We start from the raw sequence: 27,174 nt of genomic DNA, 5'->3' as shown, positions 1-27,174 counted from the left end.
CTTCAGTTTCCCGCTACCAATTCCAGACAACACCAAAAGGGAACGTCTCTATTAATTTGCGAACAGCCTTGGTTGAGAGTGCACCCATCTTGACATTCCCCCTTACCTTCCCCGCGGAAATAAACAAATAAACAAAAAACCAACACCACGCACCACATATCACCAGGTCAATATCCCACCCAGAGATAGATCTGCGCATCGCATGGCGTCTCTCGATGCCATCCCGCTCGCGTCCCACGACACGGCGCTCTGCATCATCCCGCCGCGGCACCTGTGGCCGGCCGTAGACAGCCTGCGAGCGCTCTACGACAAGGCCCACGGCAAGTGGCCGCCACACGTCAACGTCATCTACCCCTTTGTGCGGCCCGAGGCGCTCGGCGCCGCCGCCGAGCGGGTCGCCGCGGCTGTATCCCAGCGCGGGCAGGACGACGACGGCGAAGAGGCGCTGCGCCTGTCGCTGGACGCCGCGGGCGTGTTTGCTGCCCACAACAAGAAACACGACAACACCATCTACCTGCACGACAGCGACTATGTGCGCTGCGCACGGCTCAAGCGGCTGCGGCGGCACGTGCTCGCGGCGCTGGGCCCGTCGTCCCAGTCCCACCAGCAGGCGGCAAACAACTTCCAGATGCACATGACGGTGGCGCAGAGCGCGGACGCCGAGTCGGCGACGCACGGGTTTCTCGTCGACAAGGTGCGCTTGCTGCCAGCCGTCGCGTGGGACGTCGGCGAGCTGTGCATCCTGGTCCGCGAGCGCGTGCAGCTGCAGGGCGCCGCCACGAGCCAGATGAAGCTGTGGGCCAGCGTCAGCCTTTTCGATGGCTCCGTGACCCGACCCGAGCGGCCTCTGGGGTTTCGCGACGACGACAACATGAGGAGGCCTGTCCTGCTGTCGTCGGATGACAGTGGCAACGAGAATGACAATGGCGAGGATGACAAGGACAGGTTGCAGACCAACGCGCCATACCGCTTCGACGGCCGTCTCTGGCGGCGCTATCCAGCAGCGGCTGCCGATGCCCGCAGCGTCGCTGCCGCAGATGCTGCCACACCGCCGGCAGCCACGCTCAGCATCTCGAGCTACAACGTGCTGGCCGAGTTCGACTGGCCGGCGTCCGAGGCGCGGTACCCTCTGCTCCTAAAGAACCTGCTCGCCGACAACGCCGCGGCCGACATGGTGATCCTCCAAGAGGTGACGGACAGCTTCCTGACGTTCCTTCTCGGCGACGGCGGCGTGCGCGCCGCGTACCCCTTCAGCTCGCACGGCCCGCCGGCGCAGCCCGACGTCGCGCCGCTGCCGAGCCTGCTCAACACGGTCGTGCTGAGCAGGCGCGCCTTTGACTGGCAGTGGCTGCCGTTCCGGCGGCAGCACAAGGGCGCCGTGGTTGCGCGGTTCCACGACGTCGGGAAGCGCAGCGAAGCCGGACACCTCGTCCCGGTCGTCTTCGCCGCCGTCCACCTCACGTGCGGCCTCACCGACGGCGCCGTGGCTGCTAAACGGACCGACGTGCAGCGCCTGCTCAGATATCTGGCGAGCGCGTATGCGGGCCACGCGTGGGTGATGGTGGGCGACTTCAACATCTCGACGTCGTCGTACTCGATCGGCGCGGCGCTCGAGAAGAAGACGCTCTCGCCGCTGTCGGCGGGCCATCTCGGCGCGTTCGACGCCTTGTTTGCCGATGCCGCGCTCGACGACGCCTGGCGCGTGTGGAAGGCTGGCCTCGACCGTGGTGGCGGCAGCGACGGTGACAGCGCAGCTGGGGCCGGGGCGGTCGGTGAGGAGCTGTACGATGGCGAGCAAGGCGCCACGTACGACCCGACCGTCAACGGCGTGGCAGCCGCCATCGTCGGGAGCGGCGCCAACATGCGCCCGCAGCGCTACGACCGCATCCTCGTGCGCGGCGAGGGCCTGCTCAAGGTCGCCCGCTTCAACAGGTTCGGCTTCATCAAGGGCCGGACTAAAGGGGGTAGTAGCGCAGAGCCCTCGTACGCGAGTGACCACTGGGGAGTGCGGTGTGTCGTGGCCGTGGGAGGGGAGGATGAGAGTGACATATTAGGTAACAAGCTAGCCGACGAGGAAACCAGCAGCAACAGCTTCGTGGTCCCCGTCTACCTGGTGAGGGCCCCTGAGAGCCTCTCTGCAGCGGGGACGGTGCAGCAGTGCCTGGCCGACCTAGGCGTGATCCCGAGCGAGGACGAGATCTCCAAGCGTAAAGCGGCGCTGAGCTTGCTGAAGAGTGTCCTGCTCGACACACCGGCTTCCCCGAGAGCAGCGGCAGATACCCCGGAGACGACTGCCAGGCCCCTGCAGCCGGTAGCCTTCGTCGTCGTGCCCGTTGGGTCGTACGCGCTGGGGGTCTGGACGGCGGCGTCGGACATGGATGTGCTGTGCATCGGCCAGCTCAGCGCCAACACCTTCTTCGCGCTCGCGACTCAGCGGCTGCGCAAGGCGGCGGCCACGACGCACAGCCACGACATGCGCATCCTGCGCCGGGTCAAGGCGCACTCGGGCACCATGCTCGAGCTCGAGGTGCTGGGCATCAAGATGGACCTGCAGTACTGCCCCGCCGGCGCCGTGGCCGAGAGCTGGCCGGCGGCGCTGCGCCTGCCGTCCACGAACCCCGTGTGGTCGCTGTCGGCGTCCACGCTGGCCAAGCTCAAGGCGGCGCGCGACGCCGATTACCTGGCGCGGTCGGTGCCGGACCGGGTAGCGTTCCGGGCCGCGCACCGGTTCGTCAAGACGTGGGCGCGGTCGCGCGGCATCTACGCGGCGCGCTTCGGGTTCCTCGGGGGCGTGCAGGTCTCCATCCTGCTGGCGCGCGTGTGCAAGCTGCTCGCGCAGCAGCAGCAGCCCTCCTCCCGAGAAACGCTCCCGGTGGGGGACATTCTCGTGTCCTTCTTCCAGCACTACGCCACGTTCGACTGGGCGACGCAGATGGTCTTTGACCCGCTGTTCCATCGCTATTTTGGCGCCCGCCCGCAGCCCCCCTACTCGCGCAACGCCGCGCGCGAGCCGCTTGCCATCCTCGGCTACTTCCCGCCCGCGCTCAACACGGCGCACGCCGCCTCGGTGCCCTCGACCCGCACCATCGCTGACGAGTTCCGCCGTGCGGCGGCATTGCTCTCGCCGCTGTCACCGGGCGGCGACGGGGAGATAAGCACCACCACCACATGGACATCGTTCCTCGCCCCCGAGACGGTGCCCGCCACGGCCTTCCTCGCCGCGTACAAGACGTACGTCAAGATCGAAATACAGTACTGGGGCCTGTCTCTCGCCAAAGGCCAGCAGTTTATCGGCTGGCTCGAGAGCCGCTGCGTCATGATGCTAGTCGATCTGGCGCGGCGGGCGCCCGCGCTGCACGCACGCATGTGGCCCGCGCGGTTTGTCGAGGTTGACGCCGACGCCAACTCCGGCGCGCCAGCACCCTCCTTCACTCGCCAGAACGACAACGAAGACGACGACGGCACAACAACCCGCGAATACCGCGGCTGCTACCTCATCGGGCTGGACGTGGCCGACGTTGCTGACAACAAAACCAAAACCAGCCGCGAGGACATCAAGCTCGCGCTGGGTGGCGTGCAGACGGCGCTGGGGCGGTTCGAGGAGCAGATGCGCGGCGACGAGCGGTTCTACGACGCCAAGTCTTCCTGGATCGGCGCCGAGATTGTCAAAGGGCGCGAGCTGGCAGCCGCCACCGCTCGGTTCGAGGTTGACGCGCGCGAGTGGGGAGACTACACGCCCGGGGACGAGCTCTCGTCGTCCGAGGATGACGAGGATGACGACGGCGACGACGATGAAGATTATGGCGCGGACGATAACGAAGACGACGGCAGGCTCAGCTTTGGCGTCCTCAGCCACGAGGAGGCCAAGAGGCGGAGGAGCAAGAAGCGAGCCGAGAGCAAAAACAAGAAAACCGAGGAAGCCGTGAAGCTCGACACGGGGCGCAAGTTCCGCACGGCGGCCGACGTGATGAACCGCCTACGATGGGACGGCGGGTTTGCCGAGGGCGACTTCCTGGTCGGGTACGAGGACCGGTTCGTTGGGGCGTGCGAGCGCCCGCTCGACGCGTGGAAGACGGAACAGACGGACGAGGAGTTTATCCCGCAGCACCGCATCCTGTATTTCAAGCGGCGCAGCGACGGGGTAGTGGTGTGGGAGCGGAGAACGCGGCTGGATGAGATTTTTGGAAGTGGCGTGTAGTGAGTTATAGAGGCTTCGAGGGTGTGAGTGCTGTGGTGTGTTACCGGGTGAGAATGCGAGTGTAGGCAATGAAAGCGAGAAGGAATACAAAAGGGGGTGGGAAAAACAAGGAAAAATACGCCCCTGAATCACCACAAAGGGTTTCGTAGCACGTCATGAGCGATATCCCCACATGATCAATTACCCGTAGAGTAAATCTTGGATTTTGGCATTTTCCCGTGTAGCCCACAGAAAAGGGGTATCTCATCACTTTTTGATCCCGCCGCCAACAAGACATAATCATTCACCCTGCTCCCTTTCTCCAACTTCTCCTTTCTTTCGCTGCAGCTGCACCTCCCAGAGACTCATCGCCACCGCCCCTTGCGGCACAGCCTCCCTCCAGCCAGAACGATCCGCCCTAGTAGCCGGTAGAAAATCTTCCACCGTCTGCTTTATACTCGGCGGCTTGGCCATATCTGCCGCCGCTACCGAAGCTTTCGCCGCCGCCGCCAGCCCTTGTGGAGGCGCCTGGCCCACCAACGCCCACATTCGTCTCTCCTCATGGTAGGCGGCACGGGCATCAACGGTGTCGGCATAAGCCTCCTGGGCCCGTGCAGTGCGGATGCTCTTCTCCAGGGCCCGCCGCGCCGGCGCCGTAAAGGGGTAGCCGAGCCCAGAGTACCGGGTGAGCTCACTAGCTTCGGCCCAAATCGCTTCCTTATCGTCGTTCTCATAGTCGTCGTGGTCTGTCTCCGGGTCGCTTCTCCGATCTACGCCGTCGTCATCGTCTTCTTCTCCCTTGACGATGGAAGATGAATCCTCGATAGATGGCGTGTCAGAGAGCGCTTCCAGGTCCTCCTCCTCTTCTTCTTCATCCTCCTCTCGATCAGAATTTACCGGACGGCGGGCGTCGTCGTCGTCGTCGTTGTCCTCGTCTTCGACGTCTTCGTGGTAATTACCGCTACCATCGTAGCCTAGGGATTTCTCCACGTCATCGTAAGACATTGGTCCCGGATCCTCGTCGACGCCTCCATCATCGCCCTCTGACAACGCGTCATCGCTATCATCGTACACATCTAGTCTCAGCCGCCTAGGACATCGGGCCCAAAACTTGTGGCCATTGGGATTGAGCCCGAGGGATAATATTGCAGCCTCAACATCTTGACGCCGTACTTTTCTACTAGTTTCCCGGTCCACCTCGCGCTTCGTGCGCACGCGTGACTCACTGACGTACAGAGCGGCAGCGACGAGACGTCTCGTCACAGAAAGGGCTAGCGAGTAGAGGTCTTCAAATGTAGTGGTGCGTATGGTAGGCTTCTCGTCCGAGACGCTGCACCAGTTGTACTCTTCGAAGGAGGCATTCATGAAAACGCGCTCCGACAGCCGTAGCCAAGCGCGAGTTTTGAAGAGCTCCAAGGACTTCAGCTTCTTGTCTTGTGTCTTCTGGCTGTTCTCTGCCTCCATCTCGCTCCAGTTGGACTGGGATATTAGCCAACTGTTAGGGCCCCAGCGTGCCTTTTCGAGCGTCTCCTCGTGCACTTCCTGACGGAATGACACGGCGTCTGCGGCCTCGTCCAGCGCGTGGCAGCAGGGTTGGCTCAGCTCGACAGCGGCTGGTATATCGACGGGCACAATGGGCTTCAGCTCGTCGCGCTGCCTCCGCGCAGCTGCATCTTGCCGCAGCAGACTCAGGTACTGGGCGACTTCCAGCTCAGCCTTGGTCTTGACACGGGCGGTAATGCCCACGGCGTCGTCGGGGCCCAGGCGCGACAGGGCCTCGAAGAAGAGCTCCTTCTCCACGTCGGTCCAGTAGCTGAAGCCAATTTGCGAGGGTGTGAGATTGGACCCGTCATGCGGAACAAAGCGGTCCGCAGCGTCCTGGATGTCGACGTTTAGCAGGGCTAGATATTCGTGGTTGAGTGTGCCCTTGATGCGCTTGAACGGGCGGTCCTCTATTGACGGCGGGTTGAAGGAGCGTTTTCGCGGAGACCACGGCGCCGAGTTGGACCGCGACGGGACCGCATCGGCGTCTAACAATGAAGCACGGCTCCGCAACGAAGGCGAGGGACGGCAGTTGTCTGCCTCGTCGCCTTCGTTCTCCTCGTCGACGGATAGATTGTTGTAGTGGGTGCCAGCCGTCGAGGATCGGTAATGGGGGACGACGCCCCCCAGTGACCCGACTTCATCTTCAGGCTCACTCTTCACAATCCTAGGGGGAGGCAGCAATTGGGCGGGCTGATGCTCCCTATTGCTGCGAAGGCCGCGTGCATCTTCTTCATCTTCTTCATCTTCTTCATGGCTGAAGCTGTAGCTGCCTGGCAGGCTGCCGTCCGACTCCATCGTAGTACGATACCTTAAACCAGATATTAAACCAGATATTGTGACTGCCCTAGGTATGTTCTGTGAAGCTTGGGCCGGTCATGCGTTGGCAGAACATGACAGGCCTTGGGTTGGTCTGGTTTCTGCCTCCACTGCCTGCGGTCGAGGTGACGGCTTGACGACGAGAGTGGGTGAGATGGTGGGGTGGAAATGGCAATGGCAATGCAAATGAACGAGGACTCGGAATTGACTGGGTCCTGGACAGGTGCTACTGTACAAATCGAATTCGCCCGCAAAAAGAATGCAGTTGCAAGGCGGAGATGCACCTTCTTTCTGATGATTTGCTAGGTTGGCTATCAAGGTTCTCCTGGACAAAATATCCAGAGTGCGTCTGTATTAACTTGGAAGGTACGGATACCTACCTTAGGTAGGTTTGGGTTTTCTATTCTGATTGGATAATATCTACTACCGTGGTGGGGGTTTGGTGCAGCACTGGTAAAGTAAACGTTGAACCTAGTGCGTTTCCGTAACAGACCGCCACAGTTCATGGGTAAGGTGTGCAAACGATACAATCAAGCCACCACGTGACCTTTGGTGACTTTTTGGGAAGAACCTGCTAAAAAAAAAATGACTTCAAACCCCCTATATTTCAGGCTTATACCCCTTGGCAAAAAAGGTCACCGCAGTATGGTTTTAAATCCCGGGAGAGGTGTAGATTCCGCCCATGTTTTTATACGTAGGCGTTGCGGCCAACATAGAAAGCTACGTATTCTGACTGGCACCCTTTTTCTCTCTGCACAGTACGGAATACGCTCAGCCTCAACCCAAACCCCAACGACATCGGCCAGTGTTGCATTGCAAGGACGGGATGAATGAGCAACAAGACAACCAAAATAGAGTAAAAGGGCCTGCTTTGCTGCCATGAGGAGACTTCTTAGCCTTGGGTCGCAGAGACTCCGAAGCCCCCTGACAAAGCGCATGCTAGTAGTCGCCAGACTGCGATCGCAACAACAACAAAAACAACAACAGCGATGGTCATCATCGGCCGGTCCGTTGCCCGCGCCCGGCCAAGACGAGACACATGGCGCGCCAGCCACGTCTCTCGGCATACGTCTTCGTAACTACCAGGAAGAATGCATCCAGTCCATCTTGACCTCTTTTGACCAGGGCCACAAGCGCGTTGGTGTCTCGCTCGCTACGGGAAGCGGCAAGACTGTATGAACCACCATCCACTCACTGTTCAGTGTTCCCCCATCTGACCCCTATGTCCGCACTTGTGCTAACATGGGTCTGTCTGTCTGGCAAACAAGGTCATTTTCACACATCTCATTGACCGTGTCAAGCCCTTGTCTCCCACAGCCACCCAGACCCTCATTCTGGCCCACAGAAAGGAGCTTGTCGAGCAGGCCGCGAGACACTGCGCAAACGTCTATCCAGACAAGACCATCGAAGTCGAGATGGCCAAGCTCTCGGCTTCTGGCACCGCCGACATCACCGTTGCCAGCATCCAGAGCATGACCTCCAAGGGCCGCCTTGCCAAGTTCGACCCGAGCCGCTTCAAGCTGGTCCTGGTCGACGAGGCCCACCACATAGTGGCCCCCGGCTACCTGCGAGTCCTGGGCCATCTGGGCCTGGCGACTAAGCAGCCCAGTTCGCCTCACCTGGTAGGCGTTTCTGCCACCTTTTCTCGATTCGACGGACTAGCGCTAGGCGCCGCCATCGACGAGATCGTTTACCACAAGGACTATGTCGACATGATTGGCGAGAAGTGGCTCTGTGATGCCGTTTTCACCACTGTTGACTCCAAGGCAAATCTTTCCAAGGTCAGCCGGCTCGGAAAGGGGGGCGGCGGAGACTTTGACACGGCCGCCCTCTCCCGCGCCGTCAACACGGACGAGATCAACGACATCACCGTCCGGGCTTGGGTTGCCAAGGCTTCGGGAAGGAAGTCGACCCTCGTTTTCTGCGTCGACCTCGCCCACGTGGCCTCGCTGACACAGAGCTTCCGCCACTACGGAGTCGATGCCCGGTTCGTAACAGGCGGTACTCGCACGCGCGAGAGATCCGCGTGCCTAGATGCCTTCAAGGCAGGCGAGTTCCCCGTCCTTCTCAACTGCGGCGTCTTCACCGAGGGCACCGACATTCCCAACATAGACTGTGTCCTCCTGGCTCGGCCAACGAGGTCCCGCAACCTCCTCGTGCAGATGATCGGGCGGGGCATGAGGCTGCACCCTGGCAAGGAGAACTGTCATGTAATTGACATGGTATCCAGCTTGGAGGCGGGCGTTGTCACGACTCCTACGCTGTTCGGCCTGGATCCTGCCGAGCTACTCGACGCCGCGTCAGTCAACACCATGCAGAACATTCGGGACCGCACCATGTCCGACGAAACGGTGAAGAAGCTAGCCCAGCAGCCCGTCGACGTGTCGCAGACGGCAGGGCGCGCTTACAAGGTTACCTTCACCGAATACGACTCGGTATTTGACCTGGTGGCTGATTCGTCTGGTGAGAAGCACATCCGGGCAATTAGCAAGTTTGCCTGGGTCCAAGTGGCCCAGAATCGCTACGTCCTCGACAGCGCTTCAGGGACATTCCTGAGGCTGGAGAAGGTCGAGGATGATGAAACGTCGGGTGCGCCCCGGTTCAAGGCCTGGGAGGTGCGTTCTCTACCGCCCGGCTTGTCGAAGTCGCCGTATGCAGCTCCGCGTCAGCTATTGGTTGCAGAGAGCTTTATTGATGCCGTGCATGGCTGCGATAAATACGCCGGAGAAAAGTTTTACTTTGGGACTATCTATCTGGGCACGAGATGGCGCCAAGGGCCGGCGACAGAAGGTCAATTGAAATTCTTGAACAAACTAAGGAGGTTTCCAGACCAACCCTATGGGCCAGGGGACCTCACCGGAGGCAAGGCAGCCGATATGATTGCAAAGTTCAAGCACGGTGCCCGGGGTAGGTTCGCCAACTTGTTAGCCGATCAGAAGCGGAGACACAAGGCGAGCCTCGTCGTGGACCAAGAGCATGAACGGAAGCTCCGCGAGATTGTTTCGGTTGGCCCTTTGCTGTCGTGACGGGAGTCTAAGTCTGTCAAAGACAGGCAGCCCAGGTCCAGGAATCTTTACTGAACCGGGGCCCTTCAACGCCCGCCCTTCTATACCCATGTCGGGCGGCACAGGACAGGAAAGGCGGGGACGCGCGCGATTCGAGCTCAGGCTGGAGAACTTGAGCCTGGTACGAGTCCGAATCGTGGTCGTGGTCGTGGTTGTGGTCGTGTCCACGGGCGCTCCTTCTTCTACCGAAGCTTCTTACCAAGACACGAGACCGGACCAGACAGATATGCCGCCCACTTCCGTCTGAAGAAGGCGTGCCTGGGACGTGACTTCTTCCTCACTAGACCATCCTAGGTCATGGCTCCGGAAACCCCCCACCGCATCGTCTTTCGTTCCCTATCTAGTAGGCACCGTAGGTAATTTAATTGATGCCGGCGGCGGGCAGAGTCGCAACAGATCGAGGACGGGGTGCCTCCAGCTTGCCACCACAACCGGCGCGCTCTCGACAACCATGGCTTTTTACTTCCACCCGCGCTGCGCTGTATTCATTGTGCTGTGTCCATTCGTTTTCTGATATCCCTCCACTCGCATCTCTAAGCTCAGCCAATCTGGCAACCAAGTTACTACCTTACTTCCCACGGTTCCCGCGCCCCCAGAAATAACTTCCATGAGCCCAATAATCCAGAGCTCCCATCCCTAGAAAGCTTGCTCTGGGCGCCCGAGTCTGAACCATCGGCGCTCTGCACAAACTTACTACCGGCGTCGCCTTTTACCGACGAAGCTGGTGCAAATCGCGCGTTGCTCGCTGCCAAAACCACACACCAAAAAAAAAAAAAAAAGGGGAGGGAACAGGAGCACGCGCACTTCAGTCAGGACTGGCACTCACCTCACATCATATTCACCACTCCATCACCTACCTCTACCTCTCTTCCGTCCGCCTCTCACGTTCACCTCGGCTTTGCAACGGTACCAGTTCCGCCTTGTAGGTGGAAAAAATTTAACTACGTGACGGTTTTCAGCCACCAAGGTTCGCTTGCACCTGCAACTCAAAACTGGCGAACCTTGTATCTTCTTTCCGGCAATCTCAACACCGTACATGGTACCAGAATTATCTGGCCTGCGGGCTCTCCAGCCTGAAGGATTCCACGGACTAGCTATGAAGAGCATGTCGCTCATTTTCCCCAAGCTCGATGTAATGGGCGGAACGCGTGATTCTCGCATCGCGCCTTCTCCGCCATCCTGCGATCAAGTCCTTCTTGATCGGCCCTCTTGCGACCAGTCCCCTCTCGACCAGCCCTCTTTCAGCGCCTCAATTCAGTGCCCGAATCACGACAGCGGATGCGTCTTGTCGCCTACCTTGCCACAGCTCAGGGCGGTCATGGCTCTCTCGAGTGCCTCTAGACCACAGCACCACCGCCGCCAGGGCACATCCGAGAACCTCGAGCCAGCAATCGCTCGAATCATTCCCGGCACCCCCGGCAAAGATGACGCCCAAATGTGTCCAACTTTGGCAGCGCCCTCTGGGGTGCAGCCGGAGCTACCCAGTGCAGATGCCCAACAGCCCGACGTCCCTCATGTCACAGGGACCCTTCCAGGCATGGCAAAGGAAGGGTTCGTGGGACTTCCTAGGTGGAATTTCTCCCCATCGAGGCCTTGTGCCGATACGATTTGTGCCGACGAGCCGGTGCAACCAGAGACAGAGCCGGAGTCGGACTCAGAAGCACAAGTACAATGCGAGCAGTCGTATGCCCATCTCATGGCTTTCCCACCGGCCGATATGGCGGAAGACAACCGCCGGTTCAGCGAGTACTGGAACTGCACGTTCACCGCTCCTATTGTACAAGGCTTCGACTTCGCACAACTTGGAGAGTTCCAATCTGCCTATGCCGAGGACTGTCAACCCCTCAACCTCAAGATGCAAGCAGAGCAGAAAAAGATTGATGTTCTCGTGCAGAATGTGTGCTATAAGCGTCAAATTATCCGCCAACTCCAAGCAGAGTATCTGTCCGCGAGCATGAAAATGAGGCGGGGCATGGGAGAAGAGCGGACCCCCGCAGAAGAAAGATTCCTCTACCGTTTCGTAGCGGAAGAGATGAGAGTGGAGAGCGACATACGTGTGTTGGAGAGGGAGATCAAGGCGATCATGCGCCAGGTCGCCAAAGAAAGAGAGGAGTCTCTTCTCTGTGAATTTGATCCTGCGGCTAGGTTGGCGACGATTCGAGAGAAGGCAGCCGAAAAGATTGCCGAGGAAGAGGACCTGGACTGGATGAAGCTGATGGTGGGTAGAATGGTGGGCAAAAACCTGGAAGAACCAGAATCCGGAAGACCTCTACGTCCGCACAGGGCCTATAACCCCCGTTCTACCAAGTCCGCAACTGGCTGGAATCCCAATCCCTCGCTGGACTCGACCATGCAGAAAATCTCCGGCAACGGCCGTGAAGACGCCGTCGCGGTCCCCGAATGGTTCAAAATTCTCGATTCAAGAGACAAGATTGAGTTATCCGCTCAAGGCCAAGTGGCCAGATTCAAAGAGCTCTTAGCCCTTCTCACCAACAGCTCCCAGAAAATCAGGGAGGGACAAGGACACGTGGTGCCGAAGAAGCCATTCAACAAACATTGGCATGAACCTAATGAAGGCTGGCCGTACAAGCACTGGCAGAAGCACGGGGGTTGGTGGATATGTCGGAATGGGGATAATGCTTCTCTGGCGGAAAATCAATGCCAACCTTGCCGTCAGCGGAGGCAACAAGATGAAGCCTCGGCGAATAACAAGAGGATCAACAAAACGATGTCCCCGGCCGCCCAGTACGATGGCATCATGGCCGAGATCCAGAAAGCCATGGACCCGGCAGCAGAGATGGCTAAGGCGATTGCTATGGAACGGCTCAAGTCGGAGCGGGCCCTGGCAGACAAGCTATTCTGCCGACCTGACGAGGATGGTCGCGACAGCGGCCTTCACATTCAAGACATAGCTCCATAATCAACCCGGCGTCGATCTTAGGGTTCAGGTCGCTCTGGGATCGTCTGCGGGTGCAGACTCGGAATATGCGTATCTGAGATGGGGGAGGAAGCAAGGTTTAGGAGGTCGGGCGTCATTTTGCCTAATATTTCCTTTGCATTTTGAATTCGGAGTTTATGAGGAGTCTTGGAGCAGCGTGATACCCCTTGCTTTTTTGTCCGAGGGATTGCTGTTGCTGTGGGGGCTCCGAGTCGACATCACTCAACCGAGGTGTGCTGCGAAGCTTGGCGAGCGGAAAGGGTAGCGCACTTGATAGCTGACGACACAAACCACTTTTAATGAGCCAGCTGCTTCGACTCTCACCTAGGAGAGTGGAGATGGCGGCCACTGGTTGCTGAAACATGGCCATATGCGTAGCAAAACTTAGCTTTGGCATTGCACCAGGCAGATAGTAGTCGAAAGATTGCCACCTAGGGGCCGTCCACGACGAGTAAGTAATGTAATCTTAATATATCAACGAACAAGGCCTATCCGCCGCATACAACAAGTAATAATACGAGCGGGATGTGATGTCCACTATCTCTCAAGGTGCCAAGCAGTATCGTGTTTGTTATATAACCCCGTAACCCAAGAAAATCCCAATGTGAAGCGCTTAGCTACTACCATGCTAAAATGCCCATACGGAGTGCAAAAATATATACACCCGCTCGCCCGCTCTCGATATTTCCTAAACGATAAACCACACTCCATCTCTCGTAAAACAACAACAACCGATAATCCCACACTGCCCCCAAAAGAAGATGCTCTAAGAGGATGCCGCCGACGAAGAGTCCTGTGATGACTCGTTGCTGTCGCTGCTGCTGTCGAGGCCGCCGATGCGGTGCGTGTCGCAGTCCTTGGCCGTCTCGCGGTACGTCGTCCACGAGCTGCACTTTTCCCGGTTCGCGGCGCAGCTGTGGTGCGTGTCCGACAGCACCACGCACCCGCACCGGTACGTGACGGATACTTTCCAGCAGTAGAACTGGCGGTCCGGCATGTTTGTTGTTTTCTTTTTTTTTTTCTTTCTCTCTCGCTGTTTTCCTTTTTTCGGGAGGGGGGGACGGATTTCTGTCTGCCTATGTGTTTTCCACTCAGCTTGCTGTATGGCTGGCTGGTTAATTTGCTGATTCGTCTTGGGGTTTCCTCGTCGTCTCTACCTTTTTTATTTAGTTTTTGTATACTTTGTATTATATTTTCCCCCCTTGGATTACTGGTCGCGTTCCGGCGCCCTATTCAGGAGAGATTTTGGTAAGATGGGCAAAAGACAAGGGGGTGGGAGCGAGGCTTTATCCCACTTACACTTGTTCAGTGGAGGTTGTCGAGATATGAAACTAACGCCCCGCGGCACAGCAAGCTTAGCCAGTGGGCAACAAGCTCCGTGTGGAGAAGACTTGATTACGGCGTGAAACGGGTTTGGGGAACGGCCTAGTCAGAGACTCGGAGAGGCAAAGTATTACATAGATGGATGGGATGGATGCCATGCTTGAGTCTGGCTGGCTGGCTGGCTATCTCTGGTGTATTTATTTATTCATCGGCTTTGCGAATACCAGGCGGGACGCCTCCAACAACGCCCAGAGCCTCTCTCATTGCGTGCGGCGTGAGTATTGATTTGACGGGTGCTCGCGATTGGACGCCTCCAATGCAGGCAGACCCTCCTTGCATACATCGGCAGGCGGCGTTCTATGTGTTGTACTGCGCAAACATGGGGCTCGCTGTGGACTTGCGAGCCAACGGCAGCGGGCCAGGCGAGGCGAGGCCCTTCTCAAGCTCTCACGCTTCTTACTTGGTAAAACCTGGCATGCCCGGGTTGGCTGCTTCGAGGGCCCTGCTTCTTTTAGCTTCTTGCTGCTGCAGCGCCGCCAGAGGCCCAGAGCGAACGGCCCTGGAGCAGACATGTACGTAGTAGATCCATTGGAGATGGTCTCTCGGTGGCACGTTGAACCAAATGTCTGTGTCCATCTAGACTTCAGTTCTAGGCAGCGTCGGGTGTCAGGAGAGGCCTGTTTGGGATCAGTCAGACGGAGTGCATGCAGCCAACGTCCGGTGCTGCCGGAGCAATACGCGAAAGAGGGCAAAAGCTGGGCGCTCCGCCGAACCCACGGTTCGAGCCGGCAGCCCTACGAAAACGAAGGTTAGTCGTTGTTGGAACCCTACCACGTAGGGGCACAGCGTCAATGAGTTGTAGGTTCATACCCGCGCAAACGCAGACACCCAGGGCAGTACGGAGGGTCCCCAAGGATTCCTTCAGCGGCGTTGGACGCCTGTGAGGTAAGTTCGGATGGATATGGACCTACCTAAAGCTAGAACCTACCAGCTGGGATGCCTGGCCACTTTTGACCACGGTGCACAGCCAAAATCACCTGTGCAGGCAGAGCCTGCCGCCGGCAGGTTCTGTTTGGGCGCTTTCCTGTCGAGAAGTCTTCTATCTGCTGGAAGGCCGTTGCGCTAGCTAGAAAACCAGGGCATAACCGGGGATGGGACTGGCTGGGAATTCCGTGCCCCGAATTTCCGAACGGCCTTTGCCTCGGACGGGGGACGCCTCCTGTAGCTAGCGAGCCCGCCGTTACGGGCCCAAGTTGGGGGACTCCCCCTGCCGAATTGCACGTCATTGGACGCGTGCCTGGCTGGCTGCTGCTTCTGGCACGCTTGCTGACGACTGACTTCCCAGGCTTGCCTTACCCAATGATGACAAGCCAAGGTTGCCGGATCGCCAAAACTTGAACCGCACTTTGTCCTGGGCAGCGCAGCGCATTGCAGTGCAGCCGCTTTACACAATAATTACCATCGACATTGACGCTCGGGTTGAGAGAGATGCCGTAACTTAAATTGATTGTATGCATTATTAATCTTTGTTTCTTCTTTCTTCTCTTTTTCGCACTGGTCCCTCGCTTTGGCCTTCGCTGCGAGCCCCCTTTCCCGTTTCCGTCGACGTGTCTGTCTCCCGATCCCACGACACGACTCCATTCGGACCACGCCCCAACGGCACCGGCACCGGCACGCAAGCGCACGCACGTAGTTCATTGTGCATACTACCATGGCATAAGGGATCATACTCTTGCCTAATCAATCCTTTACTTTTTCCGTTTTCTTCTGCTTGTCTTTGTTTTCTCCAGTGGCCCGAGTTCCGGTCGCAATGCCGCGCTCCAGGCCTGCCACGACAGGCTACGAACGCCTCGCCCAAGCCGACGACATCCTCAGCGACGACTCCGACGATGACCCGCTTGCCTACAGCTCGGCGTCGCTGCAGCCGGCGTCGGCGCCGCGCTTTGCTCCCGTCTCGCAGCCGCGGCCCCACTCGGGCATGACCAGCCCCAAGATGTCGTCGAGCTCCATCCCCGGCATGTCGCGCTCCTCACGCCACCGCCGCCGTCTGCGCAGCAATTCGGGCGTCGACCTCAAGGCCATCAACGCTCGCCTCGAGCGCTGGGCCGACGAGATTGCCAGCAAGTTCAAGCGCGGCCGAGCCAAGAAGACGGGCGATGATGACGAGCGCCTCGAGATCCACCACTCCGTCTTCCAGCCCCCAGAGGGCGTGCGCCCCGTCACCGCTGACATGCTCGCCCGACCCGAGCCCGGCTACATGACCAGGGCCGAGTTCGATGTCATTGTCGGCAGCGTCAGATCCGCCATCCAGCAGGGCGTCCACCCGCGCATGATAGCCCAGGGTAGCTCTGGCAGCTACTTTGCACGCAATCCCGAAGGAAAGGTCATCGGCGTCTTCAAGCCCAAGGACGAGGAGCCCTACGCCGCCGGCAACCCCAAGTGGAATAAGTGGATTCACAGAAACCTGTTCCCATGCTGTTTCGGCAGGGCTTGGTACGTTGCGCCTCTGTTGTTGTTTACCGTTTAAAAGAGACTACCTAGCTAACCCGTGTCTGTCCTTGCCATGACAGCCTCATTCCCAATCTTTCCTACGTCAGCGAGGCCGCCGCCTACGTTCTCGATGCCCAGCTCCGCACCCACATGGTACCCTACACCGACGTGGTCAACCTCTCGTCAAAGTCCTTCCACTACCCCTTCTGGGAGCGATACAACTTCTCAAGAAACAAAAAGCCGCTGCCCGCAAAGCCGGGCAGCTTTCAGGTCTTCCTCAAGGGCTTCAAGGACGCAAACGTCTTTCTGAGGGAGCACCCATGGCCGGACCAATACCTGTCTGGGTTCCGGACGAACGACCCCCACAGGAAACGCAAGAAGCGGTGGGCAGACAACTGCCGGCCGTCGAGGGGCGCGCCAGCCGACGATGTGGAGGGCGGCAACGGACAGGACAGCCCGCAGTCATCTACACCGGGGCCCGGTAACTTTGTCTGGACGCCAACACTGAAGCAATCGTTCAGAGAAGAGCTAGAGAAGCTCGTGATTTTGGATTACATTATGCGCAACACGGACAGAGGGCTGGATAATTGGATGATCAAGGTGGACTGGGAGACGGAACAGGTATCCGTTGTCTCGGAACCGGTTCACTTTAATATGGAGGAGCAGAACGGCACAGCGGCAGAAGACGAATCCGACCTAGTGCCGAGACCTGTTGACTTGTCGCAGCTAGAGCCCGGCCGGACACGGGCTTCGTACCCATATAGGAGGCAGCAGCCCATGGACGCAACGTCGCCGTTACCATCGTCCGGCTTTCGTGAGCCGAAGATAACAATTGGGGCCATTGACAACTCGCTGTCGTGGCCCTGGAAACACCCTGACGCGTGGAGAAGGTGAGTTTATTCGAAGTGCCACTGAACAACATTGAGTGCTCACCAGGCTATGCGTGCTAACTGCTTACCCTCTATCCAGTTTCCCCTTTGGCTGGCTTTTCCTCCCAGTCGACCTCATTGGGCGGCCCTTCTCGCAAAAGACGCGTGACCACTTTCTCCCACTGCTGACGTCGACGCACTGGTGGAGCCAGACGCAGCTCGCGCTCCGGCGCGTGTTCCAGATCGACCCAGACTTCCAGGAACGCATGTTTGCGCGGCAGATAGCCGTCATGAAGGGGCAAGCATGGAACGTTGTCGAGACGCTCAAGATGGCCGACCACGGGCCACTCGAGCTGACGCGCCGCGCCAAGGTCTGTGTCTGGGATGATCTGGTCGATGTGCCAATTGCCGTGCCTATGAGGCTCACGAGCTCGGAGATGCGCCGCCGCGCCGAGGCCGATCTCTTCGTTGCCGAGGATATCGAGGAGGAGGAGATGGATATAGGCGCGACTAACTCTACGCCGGGTCCCGCCCGCACCGCCTCGGCCACGGTAAATGTTGACATATTAAACATATCAAACATATCCATTCCGCCGCAGCAGCCCTCTGAGCTGCCTCACTCTGGGCGCTTCGAGATGGCAACAACTCCTGGGTCGGCCTCGATATCAGCCTCGGGAATCATCCCGGTGCCCGACCCAGATGCTGCCAGCGGTGACGGGTTGCCGCACTCGGTCCCCAGCGAGCCCCTCAGCCACTCTCCCCTCCTCAACGGCAGCGTCAGCTCCTCTCTCCCCGTTACCAACCGCGATACGAGCGAAGTGGAGCGACAGCAGCAACAGCAGCAGCGGCCCAATAACCTCGGTGGCGGCGCTACACGCCCCACATTATCACACACCTCCCTAAGCCACGGGCCCCCGGCCCGATCGCTTAATATGTACTCGCCCGAGCGCCAGCGCGAGCACCAGCGCCGCTTCTCGTTTGCCAACCATGCCGGCCGCCGCAACAGCAACCTGTATTACGGGAATGGTAACGGTAACGGCGGCCACCACCGCTATAGCAGTGATTACACTTATGCCGTCGGTGACGGCGACGACGACGAGCTCGAGGGCGATCTCGGCTATGCTGCCGCCGAGGGCATGGAAGGGAATCAGCGCAAGGTTATTGTCGAGCGTCTCGAGGCGGTCAAGAGCAAGAATCCCGTTTTTACGTGGTGTTAGTTGGGGGTGGGGGTGAAGGAGTTGGTTGGTACTAGATGTGGCAGGAGTGGGACAGGAGGTGGGAGGGGGAAGGGTGTAGAGAAATATTAGATAGAGGTTGTGCATGGAGAATCTGGTGCTTGGTTACAGAAAGAGGAAAAAAGACATCAGGTGGGCGGGACTGGAAAGGCAGGCGAATAGTGCTTATGTTATACTACTGTTACTACTCCGCTCTTGTCTTGCGGTAGCCACATGAACGTGCTTTGCTACTCCCAGAGCATATCCCCCGTCTTGGAAAGAGAGCTTTCCTAAGCTAGCTACCTCCCAGGAAGATAAACACCAGATACCCTAGACCAGCCGCCCCGGTCATTCTCTTCGCTATGCTCCAGGGTCCCGGTCTACTTGGCTGATGACCGTATCTGTCTTCTGTACTCGCCGCGTGCGGTACGTGTAGGAAGGAGGGGATGGTATTCAGAGACGCAAGGAGGGGAGAGATAGAATAGGAGATGATCCCGTAGTCATACAGACACTTCAATGTACACAAATACAATACATATGGACGTCATACGTATAAAGTATTTGTGCGTGTGTGTGTGGGGGGGCGTGCGTGAGAGGAAGCGAGGGTGGGGAGGGGGGTGTGAGAGCGTTGACAAAGACAAAAAAGAAAAGTCCACACACACGACCCATGCCTCAGGGAGCGGGAATATAAAGAAAAAATCTTTTTCGAAAGGGGAAAATGCGTCTATTTTACACCACTGAGGCAGCACACACAAACATATAATATCCGTGTATATGTATGTAGGTAGTATGTAAAGGGAGGTGGTGGGAAGAGGGTACGACTTTCTGCATGAAACGGATCGAGGGAAGGGAAGAACACAACCGCAAGCAAGCACAGGCATGAGAGAGAAAATCTCCATGATTTACCAAAGGAATAACGCAACGCAGTCTGGCCTGTTTCCAAAATCCAGCCCAGACAGACAGACAGACAGACAGAGAAGCAACAGCTTGCTACGTAGGTACGTAGAAAAGGGACGGTGATAATCATATGTTTCGAATAAGTACTGGTATTGGTATATACCAGTCTCAGTGTTTCCGGAATGGGTTATGTGGGGGGGGGGGTGGCAATCAGTGAGCAGAGTATCAACACGCGGGAAGTAACATTGGCCGCCTGTGTGGGATGCGGGAGGGTTAGGTAGGTAGTAGATAGAATGTACTGTAATGTACAACATAGAGTACGGGGCAGTCCGGCGGCCGAGACCAAGGTAGTTGGGATGGGCAAGGCACCTACCTACTTACCTTACGTATCTGCCAGGCAGAGAGGTAAGTACGAACAGATGTCTAAGAGCTAGGACGGAATAAATACCGAGTACTGGGGCATACAGAATTAGAATGCGTTTTCTTCGTTACAATCTGTTTTATTTCTTTTTCATATCTTCCTCCCGAGATCACTCGCTTTTTCGTCTTCCCTCCTACGTATTTTCCATCTGGACAGGGTTGGCAAACCATGACTGGGTTGACATGGGATGTGAATTTGCTGACACCCCTTCGCGTTCGGTTGGCCGGACTCTATAGGCTAGCTTGGGTACGGGTTTTAAGCAGGCCCACGGACAGAGACTAGTTGGGTAGCTTCCGTCCCACAAGCCAGGAAACAGGAAAGGCAGAAAAAGAAAAGAAAAAGAAGAAAAGGAGGGACAAATGAAACGACAAAACGTCTCCCGCACTTTACTGATGGCTTTTGTCTGGTGGCTGTCATTGTCATAGATAACGAGTAGAAAAACCCTCATGACCACCGTAGTGGCTCCATACACGCATACAAGTTGCATAGGCAATCTCAACCAGCCGTCGTCCTCGTTTCCCAGCCTTGTTTGCTCAGAGTTCGGAGAATCGAGATGCGGGGGGGAGAGAGACGGGAAAGATGCAAGTCGAAAGAAGAAAGTCGAAAGAAAAAAACGAAACTTTGGTTACCTGTATTGGCGAGGTTGGGCCCAATATTCAAGTCGGAAAGGCAGGAAAAGTCAGGCTGGTTGTCATCCTTTCCAGTTCTTACTAACGCGGGATATGCCACCAGCGCCACCCGCCAGCTCCGTTGTGGAAAGCCGCGGCCACGACCCGTCGTCTAACCACGTTGGTGGATAGTGGACACGGGTGGAATGCCTCCTAACGAGATGCACGAAATACGCGCCTTGCTCCATCAGGCCCGCCCTGTTCGGCTCCCATAGCCTCTTCTGTTGGAGAAATGTACCTACTGAGTACTGTAGGTACTGTGGTAATAATTTAGCGTCTTGGGTCGTGGGCTGGGATCGGCTACTGTGGAGGTTGGTGCAGTGAGAAGGGATCCGGGCGTTCACTGCTCCGTGCAATATGCGGCCGGCCAAATCTGCTGAGACATCTGACCGAGAAACAGGACCGCCAAGGCCAGCGAGGTCGCCAAAAACGATCACTCTCCGTCATCTGTCATGTCGCACAAACCGTTGTGCTGGGACGAGGTTGAAGGGAAGGGGCAGGTGCTTGTTGGCATGAGCCGGGGGATCGAGCACTGAGCATGAGCAGAATTTTTGATTCTAACCTCCCCCCAAGTCCAGCCCGCCTCCTAATGGAGGGCTGGAGGGTGGTATTTGGTAACTGACTGGCAAAGGAGGGAGGGGAAAGAGGGGGGGAGGGGGTGGAAAGAGAAGCATCATTGGCGACAGACAATGGGGTGGGCAGTACTGTTTTGGGGTGTCCCAGCCTGGAAAGAGCCACGGGATACGGATAGCTATGATCAAAGTCTCTGTGTCATGGAATAGGTAGTTGCACCCAAGCTAGGTAAGGTATGTGTGTAGTATCAAGTATGTAGCTGACCCTGACATGGACCTACAGACAAGAGGTAGTAGGTCGGCACCATAATAGAATCATCAGAAACAAGACGGGCGAATGGCTGGCTCGCTGGCTATCCTGAACCGGTCTGATGAGGGAGGGTTTCAGTGGTAGAACGTTACTAGTTACGGAAAGTCGGCCGACCATCTCGTGTCCCGTCGAGTCCTCGTTTGCGCCCGCGACTCGGCGAGAGCTGGACAATCTCCAGAAAGGTCGGGCTGCAGGGAGGCAGTGAGCGGATCTGCAAGTTTTGTGGGTGTGTGGGAAAAGTACACGTATGAAGTACTTCCCTGTCCCGAGGCGGTGGTGAGCCCTTGTCGATGTCGACAATCCCGCCGAGCACGCAAAACAGACCCTTGTTCGGGCGGGTCTTCCCCTGCTGCCCCGCCCGTCCTTCTGCGCATGCCGTGCTCATCGTCCCAGAATCGGCCTGGTCGGGAAATAAAGGGGGGGTCGGCCGACGGGTCTCGTTTGTCTGTAATGTCGTTCAGCGTATGACGGAGTAGCTTGCAGCATGCAAGACAGACAATACTTGCCTACCTTACCTGCCATGTATGTAGCCATCGTGTCCAAAATAAATAAAATGCATAATGCATCTCTCTGCCGTCAGACTCCCATCTGGCTCCAACAAGACCATCAACATCATGTACAATCTTCCTCTGGGGCTGCGGGGGCGTTCTGTACTGGCACAGCGCAACTTCGTAGCAAGTTATTGTCGGTCGGCAACCCAACGCGCCAGCAAGGGGACGACGTCCCGAGGCAGCCGCCCCCTCGGGTCGCCAGAGAGCCCCGTCCCAGTCCCAGCACTAAGGATACCTATCAGCCCTTGTGGCGCCTTGCATGGTTCCGACCACTTCTGGAGTCCCACCCACCCGAAATGGCCTTTGCGACTATCGAGCTGCTTCGTCCGCTGCTCACCCGCCCCGAGTGAAAGTGGTGCGCAAAAACAAAAAAAAAACCCTCCCCGGTCCATGTTGTTGTTCTCTGCTAAGCCTAGGCATGGGGTACCTTCCCGACTTCATTTCGATAAGAAGCAGGGGCTCTATGGCAACAGTGCGGCGGCATGTAATAGTCGAAGAGATTACTGGTTACGTATTCGGTTTTCGAATCTACGCCAGCACTAGGGTTCGACCTCTACGCAGTATTGCGGACAAACGGTTGAATACCTGCCATGTATGGTTGCAGCGCGACCAGCAAGCACCCCGGTTGTAATAGCTGCAGAAATCATGAGCAATAATTCCACATCAGAAGTTTTAGTGCATGCGGCCACCCCATAACAGCTACCGATAGAGAGAGCAGGTACATACGTACCTAGATGCTACGATGTATATACAGTAAGAAGAAGATAGGTAAGGTAGGAGGTAGGAGGTAGGAGGTAGGAGGTAGGAAGTAGGAGGTAGGATGGAGAATGGTCCTGGCATGGGTACCTTGCTATCCGCCCTCCCTCCCTCTCCGGCTCCGACTGACGCACAGCTCTTGGATAGGAGGTACTTTGGTGACTTGGGGGTGGTACATACTTACCGACAGGGTGGGAGCAGGGGCGGGAGAAGCGCCTTCGCGCCATCAAGACTCGCTCTGCCTCGCTCCGAGACAGATAGGCAAGGTACGTACCTTGGCCCTTGCTGCAATCCGGGCCGGCTGCTTCGCTGCTATACCCGCAGCTCACTCAGGCAGCTCATTAACGGAACGCACTTTTGGACGCCTTGGTAGCGAAACGTCGAACAAAATTTGTCCCTCGCAACCACGCATTGCATTATTGGCTTCTACCCGTCGCCAGCCGTTGCGACCACCATCCGGCAAGGACGGTACCACAGTTGGACTTCCAGGAGAAGGCGTGATGTGACGGCGACGTATCCGTGATGTGACAGGGAGTGTTGGTGCCGGCCCATGTAGCGTTCGCTAGCTGCGTAATAGGAGAGGCCCGGAAATTTTTCCATAATTTCCAAATCCTTCCATTCTCCTTCTTAATCCCGACTCTTGTGTAAACGTGTTCCAACGGCGGCACCGTCCTGGCGGGGCCGCGGTGGGCTTTAACCCTCTCTGCGATCCCAGGTCCATGTCCTTGGGATTCTCCTCATTCCCGCTCCCCTCGGCGTTCGAACCGCCACAGCTTTTGCAGCACAGGGTGACCCTTGCTTGACGTTGGGATCCGCCTGGGAGTGTATGTACGGTACTGCGTGGTTTTACCAAACGAGAAAAGTCCCTCTTCTCCCGTTGGTAGGACGAGGTGAACCTGTGCATTCGGTTTTGAATGGACGCTCGCGCCAGGTGTCTGAAAGGTTCACGTCGCCCGACGACCCGGTTTTCTCTTGCTTGTTTTGATCCTATAGTCCGTTATTGACGGGTCATATGCGAGTGTCGTTATGGGGGCTAGCATTATATTATAGGAATGGCGGCGCAGTAAGCCCGCAACGGTTCCCATTCGTGCTTCGGTTGTGTCGAAAGGAAGCCGGTGGCCGGTTGGATCGCCCGCTGACAACAAGACTACCGCAGGCCCGCAGAGCTCCTAGGATTACCTCATGTCCCGTACATACTGTACATCCACTCGTGGGTTTGGGCGTGCTGCATCAGGCTAAGAGTGTCCTAGCTTCCCAGCCCTGGGTTGACGAAGAGACACGTCAAGCAGCCACTCGAAACACCCCCCGCGTCTCCAATCAAAATAATATCAGCGCCTTTCAACCGGAGCTAGCAGAGCCATGCTGGGACCGCCGAGAGAGGCCCGCCATGTCGGGGGAGAGGGGAGGGGGGGGCACGAGGGGAGACGTGTGTCCCGATTAACAGAGGGTGGTGCAGTGAGTCCCAGTGTTTGTCGAGCGTGAAACACCTAAAGCCACACACACTTTCCCTCTGCCGATGCTTGTAATAAGTCGCACTCCAATGCGCGGGGCCGTCCACGTAGTCGAGGTCAGCCCGTCCTGAGCCAAGCGGTGTAGCGACCAATACATACGTGCTTGGAGCCAAACTGCTGCACTGCGGGCTAGGGGTGGATGGCAAATGTCTCTCCCGCCAGGTATTGCTGAGATTTACCTAGGAAGGAGACATTGGCTGAGAGGGTGCTGTTTTCCCCCATATACGACGGGGACAATGCGCCAGCAAAGTCGACTATGATCGACAACGACATCGTGGCGCGCAGGGTTCCAGCAGGGTCCAGACTGAATTATCTGGGTCGGGGAGACTGGAAGAGTATCCACAGACCAGGCTTTTCTCATTTTACCAGTGTGCCAGGCCCGGATGCCGCATAGAGAAAGAAATGGCAGCCGGTCCGACACTGTTCACTGAAGCCCGTCCGAGGAGCAAGGGGTTAAGAGATATTCCGCCCACGCCCTGAAGCCCACCAACGCCCGTGAACGCCATCACGATGTTTGGTCCCAGGTCCCCGACCTTAATCTTTCTAGCACCCGTGACTCTGCCTGCAAAAGTCTTGAATTCTTTTCCCACCATTTTTGCATTGTCGTGTTCAAGGTATTCCCTATACCATATTCGCAGACCATTTCAACACGACACTTGCAGTGCCACATGGACGAAGAGTATTTTAACCCCATCAGGCCCCAAGACCGCGCCCAAATAGAGAGTACTAAGCCGAGTATAGCGACTCCCAGACTATTCCTGTCGACAACACATATCGTGAGGTTGTCGTACACCACAACAGGGAATTCCAGCGCTATGCTGTAGAAAATGGCGTCTACTTCGCCCCAGTGGACGACGTAAGTAGCTTTCGGTCCGCTAGTCCAAGTCGTTCCCATCATGGTAACCACCCCCGTGCCGTCAAACTAGGACGAAGTCGAGCGCCTCCAATATATGCACGAGGTTTTCAACCTGATGTTCGATAATAGACTGATTTTCCCTCCGATCCCACATCCAAGGAGAATTTTAGAATGCGGCTCCGGATCTGGTTCGTGGGCCTTGGAGGTTGCAGAGCAGCATCCGGAATGCGAGGTCTGTAGCCCTGTCTCTCTCTCGTGTCCTCCATCGGCATTCTGGGGGCCAGCCTGGCGAGAAGCAACCTTAAGTTGTCTTGATGTGACACCTCGAGCGCAGACGGCCCCCTTCGATACGAATCGAACCGAGCGAGAGTACCGGAAACAGCCTCTGGTCCCGAATTAGGGGCGGTACCCTGTTCCTAGAGGAGGGATGATAACTGGAATGACGGAGCGCGGCTTCTTCGTCAGGGGATAACCGTTGACCATGCTCTGTGTCTGTGTATGGTTGTCATTTCACCCGCTGACATTCTGTACACCATCCAGGTCATCGGAATCGACGTATACCCGTACCCAACGGTGGACGGCCTCCCCCCTAACCTCGATCTCCAAGTGGACGATCTAAACAGTCCGTGAGACAGCCCAGCTCTGAATACCAGCAATCTGGCTACGCTGACCGAAGTCCAGATTCACCTTCGCCTCGAATTATTTCGACCTGGTGCACAGCAGAATGATGGCAGGCGGCATCCATGCGAACAGGTGGCAGAGCTATATGACCGACATTCTGCGAGTTCTTCGTCCGGGAGGGTGGTGTCAGATGGTGGAACTATACGCCAACGTTCAGTCTGATAATGGGACCTTGACTGCGAGTAAGTCTGCAGCATCTTTGTGCGGCGTTGATTGTTTCGAGTCCTGATTTGCATACGAAGACCACGCTCTCCAGGTGTGGTCCCAAAGCTATATGCAGAGCATGCAGCCCTACAAGGATCCCAGAGCGCCGCTGCGCCTGCAAAACTGGATGACGCAAGCAGGATTTGTCGAGGTCGAATCGCGGCTATTAACTCTGCCCCTGAGCGGGTGGTCTAACGGTAGGAAACCGAGAGCTCGAGAAATTTTTCAAGGCAAGGGACTCGGGTGGCTGAAGCTCCAACAGATCCACAAAGCAACGCTCTCGGAGAGGCGAATCGTCCAAACGTCCACCGGCTCTTGTCATCGCTTGCCGTGTACCCCTTTACACAGCGTCTTGGGTGAGTGGAAAGCTGCGGATTCAAGTCGTCGAGACCGAGACGTTAACTGTGGGCCTAGCATGACGATCGCCGACGTCCAGCTTCTAGTAGCGCAGGCCCGCAGCGAGGCTGATAATCCTAGTTTTAAGGTAGGAGCAGATATTGGGCAGAAAGCTTTAAGCATTGGGCACCGGTACTCGAGAAGGAGAAGTCATCTCGTTATGCAATGCTTCTCCCGTGTGCTCGTGCTTGCTATAGGTCATCTGCTAACGCGGGCCGTCACCTCGGCAGGCATACTTTCCAGTGTGAGCGGGCCCTCTTGCATGTAGATTGGCGAAGGCCTCTCCCGACAGTTGGCTGACGGCTTGTGATATTAGTTACGTCTGCATTGGCCGCAAACCCGGCACCAGCAGCAGCAGACACCATCGACACGACATTAGTCACAAGGGCGGCCATAGTGGGGGAAAGGGGGGGCGCTCTGGGGATTCGAGAAAACGGGCTCGGCATTGACGAGGATAGTTCTGCCGCAAGCTCTCGTGTGCGTATTTGGGTGCGTAGTCCGTGTGTGCGTGTGCGTTTGCGTTGCTTTTCGAGTGGGCTTGGCAGCTGCATGGCGAGGTGTTTTGGATATTAACTGCCAGCTTAATGAGCTATGATGATGACGATGACGATCATAGATAAAGTACCATATGGCTTTTCTGACGCGGGTTGCTTGTTGCTCGTTGTTCGCTTTGTGTGATCATAGCAACATGCCGATTCGATTTTTTTTGGCCCCCATGGCTCCAACTTAGATCGTCGTTGATGTTTGCCCCAAAAACCCAAACCCCCAACCCTGTCCCCCACCACCGACATCGACCGTGACGCCGCCGTGGAAGAGGGCGTGCTGCTGTGGCAGAAAATAGGGCCCGCTGACTGGTTGAGGATTTATGGAGCGTGGATCACGGTCACCTTGCCAGAAGCCTAGGATATAATGAA

General features: G+C 57.2%; 9 protein-coding genes across 9 annotated transcripts; 6 read left to right on the top strand and 3 right to left on the bottom strand.

The window, feature by feature from the left end:
• Positions 1 to 202: 202 nt before the first annotated feature.
• Positions 203 to 4,198, top strand: B0T26DRAFT_647738 (uncharacterized protein; the record flags this gene model as incomplete). The annotated part of the gene is made up of 2 exons (XM_060437930.1): positions 203 to 1,704; positions 1,750 to 4,198. 2 exons carry the CDS (start codon positions 203 to 205, stop codon positions 4,196 to 4,198), a joined length of 3,951 nt encoding a protein of 1,316 aa, XP_060297041.1.
• Positions 4,199 to 5,810: 1,612 nt separating this feature from the next.
• B0T26DRAFT_741277 (P-loop containing nucleoside triphosphate hydrolase protein) lies at positions 5,811 to 9,564 on the top strand (the record flags this gene model as incomplete). The annotated part of the gene is made up of 3 exons (XM_060443944.1): positions 5,811 to 5,912; positions 7,574 to 7,711; positions 7,807 to 9,564. The coding sequence occupies 3 exons, from the start codon at positions 5,811 to 5,813 to the stop codon at positions 9,562 to 9,564; spliced, it is 1,998 nt and encodes a 665-aa protein (XP_060297040.1).
• Positions 9,565 to 10,708: 1,144 nt separating this feature from the next.
• Positions 10,709 to 12,523, top strand: B0T26DRAFT_676434 (uncharacterized protein; the record flags this gene model as incomplete). The annotated part of the gene is made up of 1 exon (XM_060439979.1): positions 10,709 to 12,523. One exon carries the CDS (start codon positions 10,709 to 10,711, stop codon positions 12,521 to 12,523), a length of 1,815 nt encoding a protein of 604 aa, XP_060297039.1.
• Positions 12,524 to 12,584: 61 nt separating this feature from the next.
• On the bottom strand, positions 12,585 to 13,123 carry B0T26DRAFT_321984 (uncharacterized protein). The gene has a single exon (XM_060434368.1). The coding sequence runs from the start codon at positions 12,936 to 12,938 to the stop codon at positions 12,645 to 12,647; it is 294 nt and encodes a 97-aa protein (XP_060297038.1). The 5' UTR covers positions 12,939 to 13,123; the 3' UTR covers positions 12,585 to 12,644.
• A 184-nt stretch (positions 13,124 to 13,307) lies between these two features.
• B0T26DRAFT_752190 (uncharacterized protein) lies at positions 13,308 to 13,538 on the bottom strand (the record flags this gene model as incomplete). Its single annotated transcript, XM_060445492.1, has 2 exons — positions 13,308 to 13,428; positions 13,486 to 13,538. The coding sequence occupies 2 exons, from the start codon at positions 13,536 to 13,538 to the stop codon at positions 13,308 to 13,310; spliced, it is 174 nt and encodes a 57-aa protein (XP_060297037.1).
• Positions 13,539 to 14,339: 801 nt separating this feature from the next.
• Positions 14,340 to 14,808, top strand: B0T26DRAFT_676433 (uncharacterized protein; the record flags this gene model as incomplete). The annotated part of the gene is made up of 3 exons (XM_060439978.1): positions 14,340 to 14,436; positions 14,518 to 14,672; positions 14,749 to 14,808. 3 exons carry the CDS (start codon positions 14,340 to 14,342, stop codon positions 14,806 to 14,808), a joined length of 312 nt encoding a protein of 103 aa, XP_060297036.1.
• An 866-nt stretch (positions 14,809 to 15,674) lies between these two features.
• Positions 15,675 to 18,440, top strand: B0T26DRAFT_752189 (phosphatidylinositol 3 and 4-kinase-domain-containing protein; the record flags this gene model as incomplete). The annotated part of the gene is made up of 3 exons (XM_060445491.1): positions 15,675 to 16,357; positions 16,435 to 17,244; positions 17,324 to 18,440. 3 exons carry the CDS (start codon positions 15,675 to 15,677, stop codon positions 18,438 to 18,440), a joined length of 2,610 nt encoding a protein of 869 aa, XP_060297035.1.
• Positions 18,441 to 18,688: 248 nt separating this feature from the next.
• B0T26DRAFT_321844 (uncharacterized protein) lies at positions 18,689 to 19,475 on the bottom strand. Its single transcript, XM_060434367.1, has one exon. It carries the CDS (start codon positions 19,334 to 19,336, stop codon positions 18,938 to 18,940), a length of 399 nt encoding a protein of 132 aa, XP_060297034.1. The 5' UTR covers positions 19,337 to 19,475; the 3' UTR covers positions 18,689 to 18,937.
• A 5,158-nt stretch (positions 19,476 to 24,633) lies between these two features.
• B0T26DRAFT_676431 (S-adenosyl-L-methionine-dependent methyltransferase) lies at positions 24,634 to 26,469 on the top strand (the record flags this gene model as incomplete). Its single annotated transcript, XM_060439977.1, has 9 exons — positions 24,634 to 24,693; positions 24,875 to 24,979; positions 25,050 to 25,211; positions 25,520 to 25,605; positions 25,661 to 25,842; positions 25,903 to 26,061; positions 26,127 to 26,220; positions 26,279 to 26,348; positions 26,458 to 26,469. The coding sequence occupies 9 exons, from the start codon at positions 24,634 to 24,636 to the stop codon at positions 26,467 to 26,469; spliced, it is 930 nt and encodes a 309-aa protein (XP_060297033.1).
• Between the last annotated feature and the right edge of the window lie 705 nt (positions 26,470 to 27,174).

The sequence above is a fragment of the Lasiosphaeria miniovina genome (assembly GCF_030549165.1).
Source record: "Lasiosphaeria miniovina strain SMH2392-1A chromosome Unknown B0T26scaffold_4, whole genome shotgun sequence".
Lineage (NCBI taxonomy): Eukaryota > Fungi > Ascomycota > Sordariomycetes > Sordariales > Lasiosphaeriaceae > Lasiosphaeria > Lasiosphaeria miniovina.
Note: the sequence above shows the minus strand (reverse complement) of the source record. Positions and strands in the feature narration are given on the sequence as shown.

What these genes read in the sequence shown, in the direction of transcription:
- B0T26DRAFT_321984 (XM_060434368.1), bottom strand. Translation starts at nt 12,938, where the DNA reads ATGCCAAAGCTAAGTTTTGCTACGCATATGGCCATGTTTCAGCAACCA.
- B0T26DRAFT_321844 (XM_060434367.1), bottom strand. Translation starts at nt 19,336, where the DNA reads ATGGAGATTTTCTCTCTCATGCCTGTGCTTGCTTGCGGTTGTGTTCTT.